The following is a 5,257-nucleotide window of genomic DNA, read 5'->3' on the forward strand; positions in this document are numbered from 1 at the left end:
TCCCGCAATTCACACATTCCGTTTTACAAATAAGGAAACCAAAGCCTGAAAATACCGAGTCCCTTGCTCAAGGTCACCCAGCTAGGATGTGACCTGGCCCAAACAGAAACACCCTTCTGGCCAATGGAGCGTCCCAGCTCCGACCGCGTTGGCAAGACCGGGAGCCCAGGAAGAGGCCCAGCCAAGGGGGCAGCAGTCAGTTAGCACCTAACGATTTTAGAATCAGCAGGTGAAAAACGATCTGTAAGCATCCCCTGGAGAGACAGCTGAGGCTGGCGGGCTTGGGGGACGCTGACCACCCTTCGAGTCGTCCTGTCATCGGTGCCCCTCGGCCCGCCTACACAACCTCCGAGGGCGCAGCCAGAACAGGCAGTGATCTCAGCGCCCAGCGTTACTCTATTTGCTCTAAATATGAACCCGCACCCCACCCCCCACGCCCTCTGCCCTTGCCCCTCGCCCCTCGGCCCTCGGGAACGCAAGGATCCCAACACCTGCCGCACCAAGGGCAGGTTCCCCCGCGGGTCCACAGTCCAGTCCATCCTGCAACGAATTTCGAGGGACCAGATCTCGCTCCTCACCGGGCAACCTCGGGTCCCGTTCAGCCCGGCCCGGCACGCATGGGCACCTGAGAGTCGCGCCTCGGTCCTTCTGGCCGGTGCCAGGGAGTGTCTCCAAAGTGGCCGCGACGCCGCGGCCGAAGCCCAGGCGGGGGCGGATTCTCCCCACGCGGGTCGGGGTTCTTGGGAGCGCGGGGTCCGCTCCGGTGCTGTCCTCACCCAGTGCGCAGGTAGCGCAGAGCTTGCGCCCCACTGTGCACCCCTTTCGTTGCTCCCGCGGCGGTGGGGTGTCCAGGATCCCGCAGGTTCGTTCCGCGGTTGCAACTCCATTGTAATAGAAAGGATTCACATGGTTTGGGTTTTGTTCAGATGCAGAAAATTTGGAAGAAAACGAACCCCCCCCCTCCCCAAGCCCCTCGGCAAATGACAGTTTCACCAGCAGCGCGCCCTCACAGCCCCGCTCGGCTGCAGGGAAGCAGCCCCGGCCGGGAGGAGAGGGGAACGTCTGCTAATTGCAGCTTCGTTAGATTTCGGGTTTGGGAGGCTGCGGTTCGGGCGCTAATATCCGCCGCCCATTATCCCGGCTAATAAATTTGACCTATTGTTCGTTTGTTAAAATGATGTCACCTTGGAACAGTCCCTAAGCTCCTATTTCCATGAATTAGGCCTCTATTGAAAGCCAGGAACCAATGGGAGGAGAGAGGCTTGTTGATCGCAGCCAATGGCTGCAGCGGGAGAGGAATTAGCAGCGGAAACTCCAGGTTCGGTTCAAGAAAGATGACACAGAGCCTGTCGGGCCCGCGCACTCTTGGCAAAGTTTCAGTGCGACGAGAGGCGCCGGGCACTCCATGGCCGCGCCGTAACGGGGACCCAGCCGCCTCCCCGCCCAGCCCAGCCCAGCCCTTCCGCCCGCCCAGGATGGAGGCGTCCGCCAGCGCGCAGACCCCGCACCCGCACGAGCCCATCAGCTTCGGCATCGACCAGATCCTCAACAGCCCCGACCAGGACAGCGCATCGGCCCCGCGGGGCCCCGACGGCGCCAGCTACCTAGGAGGGCCCCCCGGGGGCCGCCCGGGCGCCACATACCCGTCTCTGCCCACCTCCTTTGCCGGCCTCGGCGCGCCCTTCGAGGACGCGGGATCTTACAGTGTCAACCTGAGCCTGGCGCCCGCCGGCGTGATTCGGGTGCCAGCGCACAGGCCGCTGCCCGGGGCCGTGCCGCCGCCTCTGCCTAGCGCGCTGCCTGCCATGCCCTCCGTGCCCACGGTCTCCAGCCTGGGCGGCCTCAATTTCCCCTGGATGGAGAGCAGCCGCCGCTTCGTAAAAGACCGTTTCACAGGTGAGCAGGGTGTCCAAACAGGCGCCGGGCCTCGGGCCTCCCGGGGCCAGAGGCGCCGCGCCCTACGTGCTCCACTCCGGGAAAAGATTTCCGAGGCCCAAGTGCGGTGGAGGCCTCAGTACCCAGGGCCCCGGGCAACCACAGATGGGAGGAAAATCAGGGAGTTTGGGGAAAATAAGCCTGTGCCCGGGGGAAGAGGGGGGCATCCCCCAAACGGCTTGGTGCTGCTGGGGACGCGCGGAACCAACGAAAATAGCGTAGTATTCTGCGCCCCACCGGGCGGCACGGGGTCCGCATGGGGCCTGAACGGCAGTAGAGCTGGGCTGGGCTTCAGGGGGCCTCGTGTGTCTCCGCAGCGGCGGCGGCGCTCACGCCCTTCACCGTGACCCGGCGCATCGGCCACCCTTACCAGAACAGGACGCCGCCCAAGCGTAAGAAGCCGCGCACGTCCTTTTCTCGGGTGCAGATTTGCGAGCTGGAAAAGCGCTTCCACCGCCAGAAGTACCTGGCTTCGGCCGAGAGGGCGGCGCTCGCTAAGTCCCTCAAAATGACGGACGCGCAGGTCAAGACCTGGTTCCAAAACCGGAGGACCAAGTGGCGGTGAGAGAGGCCCGGCCCGGCCCACCTTGCACCGGCCCTTTGCCCGCCTCGTGCCGCAGCCTCGCGTTCCCCCTACCCTGTGCTACCCACTACCGCCCTCCTAGGGCTGCGCCTCTCCCTTCTTCCCAGGTTTTATCTCCCAGCTCGCCCTCGCGTCCGCCTGTCCTCGCTCTCCCTCGCCTCCTGGACTTCTCCATTCCCACCCCTGTGTCACTTTCCTGAGCCTCTCCAACTCTCTCGTTGTTTTATTCCATCTCCTGCACTGCTTGGTTTCCTCTCACCTGCCCACCCCCGCCCCGCCAACACCCCACACTACCCGGGTCTCTCGCGCTGCCCTAAACCGTCTGGCTTGCCCCCTGTTCTCTCGGATTCCCAACAATGCGCGCGGAGCTCCAGGTTCCGCCTCTAGTTCCCCATCCCGACTTCAGCCCTGTCTTAATCCGATCCCTGTTTCCATCTAACCCGCTAACTGCGAAGCGATCGCCTCCTGCAAGAAGGGTTTGAGACAACCTGGGAGAAGTGGATGAGGCTGACCCGGCCGAGGGACCCCGCGAGGTGCAGAGCCAGCCCGCCCACCCGCGGACCCCAGTGACCCGGCTGCCTGCAGGGCCTAGTCAGTTCCACACACTCCCTGTCCTTGTTACCCCACAAAGAAACAATCTTTGTTGTTGGCGAAGCCACAATACCCGGGTGTGCGAGTGGGAGGCCGGCGGAGTCCCCTCCCGGCGATCTCCTGGCGCATAACAAAAACAAGCGATCCCAACCCACTCCTCGAACCCGCGAGTGCCTGGCGCACAGCGCGGGCCGGGAGGCGGACGGACTCCGCGCCTCAAGGCTCTCGGCTGGCCTCGGCTCCAGGGCGGGTTAGGGCCCCGCCGGCGGCCCCGCGGTGCCGGGTGCCTGACGGTGCTGTCCCTCTCCCTCCCCCGGTGCAGGCGGCAGACGGCGGAGGAGCGGGAGGCGGAGCGGCAGCAGGCGAGCCGGCTCATGCTGCAGCTGCAACACGACGCCTTCCAAAAGAGCCTCAACGACTCTATCCAGCCCGACCCGCTCTGTCTGCACAACTCGTCGCTCTTTGCTCTGCAGAATCTGCAGCCCTGGGAGGAGGATAGCTCCAAGGTCCCTGCAGTCACCTCTCTGGTGTGAACCACCAGCGCGCACCGTCGCCGAGCATCTCCGCCCCGACCCGGCGGGGCGCCCCGGGCCCCCAGCCGGGCTGGGGGTCGGGGGGAGTCGTGGCCGAGAGGGGAAGGGCCGGCCAAGCTCAAGTAGGCCCCGGGGCGCGGCTGCATCCCCGCCGTCTGCGGAGGGGGCTGGGCCCGGGCTCCGCGCGGCTGGACAATCCGAGCCCCCGCCCCGCGCCCAGTCCCGCCCCAGGCCGGGGCCTGACAAAGAAAGCGCCTTACGTTTCTCCGCCCCTCGCCCGCAGCCCCCCTCCCCCGGGCCGGGCGCCTGTATTATACTTTGTACTTTTGCCCAAACGTGTACATAATAAAAGTTTTGGCTTTTTTCTTTAGAAACCGGCCACCTGCTTCCCCCGCGGGGGCCGCTGGAGGAGGGGCGGCCGACCAGGCGCCTGGGGGAAGCGCCAGGGGCTGGGGCACCCTGCTTGGAGGCTGGGTCCACCCTTCTCCTTTTCCGTTCCGTTTATTTAAGTCGTTTTATTTAATAAAAAGTTAGCTATTTCACTTAACGCCGCTTTTATTTCGTTTTCGTTTCCAATAATGCTCGGCGACCCCCGACCCTGCGCCCCACCCCTGCGGCAGTAGAGGCCGAGCCGCGGCGTGCGGGCCAGCGCCCACTTCTCCGAGCCTCGTCGGCATTCGCCTCAGCTCGAAGCCTGGCCAGGGGCCCCGCGGAGGATCCGCGGTGCAGGTCAGTGCGCGCCGGCCGCCCCCAGACCGGGTGCCGGCGGGGTGGGTGGACGTGGGAAGGGCACCCTAGGCTCAGAGGTCGCAGAGCAGCGCCAGGAAGAGGAGGGGGCTTGAAAGGGCCTGCCTAGGAGGGTACTTAGGCTGTCCCGAGTCTAACCCACCCAGGGGGCGGGCGGCACCGTGACCTCGAACTTCCCGGGACGCGAAACTCGCTCCCCTCACCCTCCGCCCACACCCACAGGCCTCTGTCTTCCTCCAGCGAGGCCCCAGAGAGGCCGGGGCGGCCGCTCCAGCTGGCTCCGGGGGGTCTGGGCGCAGTGTGCGCGGGCTGTGAGCGCAGAGCAGGGAGCAGGCGCGCTTCCCGGTTCTCCAGACTCTCCGCGTCTGGGGTGCGAGCGTAGCGCACTGCCCCGGGACACCCTCGCCCTTCTGCGTCGCGTGGGGCCGCGGACCGAGCGTGATGTCACGTGACTTCACTGCAGCCCAGGTGTCGTCACTAGATAGGAGGGGGCGGGGCGCCCGGAAGGCCCCGGACCCCAAGACCAGGTGTGGAAGCGGGGTGGCCCAGCACCCCCGCCCCCGGCTTCACCTCGGCTCAGAAGCTGGAGGTTTCAGGACCACGAGCTCTGGAGCGAGTGGCTCCTTAGGATAACACTCGCAGAGTCGGTGAACATTTCGTCTGGCTGGTTGATTTTTTCCCCCTTGAATCCATTCTCCTTTTCAGTCTTTTAAAAACTTATTTTCCAGACTCTCCATTTCTTTCTTCTACAATGTTCTGTTTCTTCCTCTCTTGGTAACTCGGGGTCTCTGTCTTCGGGGATTCCCAGGTATCTCAGATGGTAGAGAATCTGCCTGCAGTTATATATACCTTTTATCCCTTCCTGTAC

The 5,257-nt window shown here is 64.6% G+C and overlaps 1 protein-coding gene across 1 annotated transcript; it reads left to right on the forward strand.

The window, feature by feature from the left end:
• The first annotated feature begins 1,347 nt into the window (after positions 1–1,347).
• TLX3 (T cell leukemia homeobox 3) lies at positions 1,348–4,148 on the forward strand. Its single transcript, XM_019982757.2, has 3 exons — positions 1,348–1,896; positions 2,253–2,496; positions 3,432–4,148. The coding sequence occupies exons 1-3, from the start codon at positions 1,476–1,478 to the stop codon at positions 3,640–3,642; spliced, it is 876 nt and encodes a 291-aa protein (XP_019838316.1). The 5' UTR covers positions 1,348–1,475; the 3' UTR covers positions 3,643–4,148.
• The last annotated feature ends 1,109 nt before the right edge of the window (positions 4,149–5,257 follow it).

This window comes from Bos indicus, chromosome 20 (genome assembly GCF_029378745.1).
Source record: "Bos indicus isolate NIAB-ARS_2022 breed Sahiwal x Tharparkar chromosome 20, NIAB-ARS_B.indTharparkar_mat_pri_1.0, whole genome shotgun sequence".
In the NCBI taxonomy this organism is placed as follows: Eukaryota; Metazoa; Chordata; class Mammalia; order Artiodactyla; family Bovidae; genus Bos; species Bos indicus.

What these genes read in the sequence shown, in the direction of transcription:
- TLX3 (XM_019982757.2), top strand. Translation starts at nt 1,476, where the DNA reads ATGGAGGCGTCCGCCAGCGCGCAGACCCCGCACCCGCACGAGCCCATC. An exon ending in CGTAAAAGACCGTTTCACAG is followed by an intron (nt 1,897 to 2,252) that starts GTGAGCAGGGTG and finishes GTGTCTCCGCAG; the next exon opens with CGGCGGCGGCGCTCACGCCC. An exon ending in AACCGGAGGACCAAGTGGCG is followed by an intron (nt 2,497 to 3,431) that starts GTGAGAGAGGCC and finishes CCCCCGGTGCAG; the next exon opens with GCGGCAGACGGCGGAGGAGC.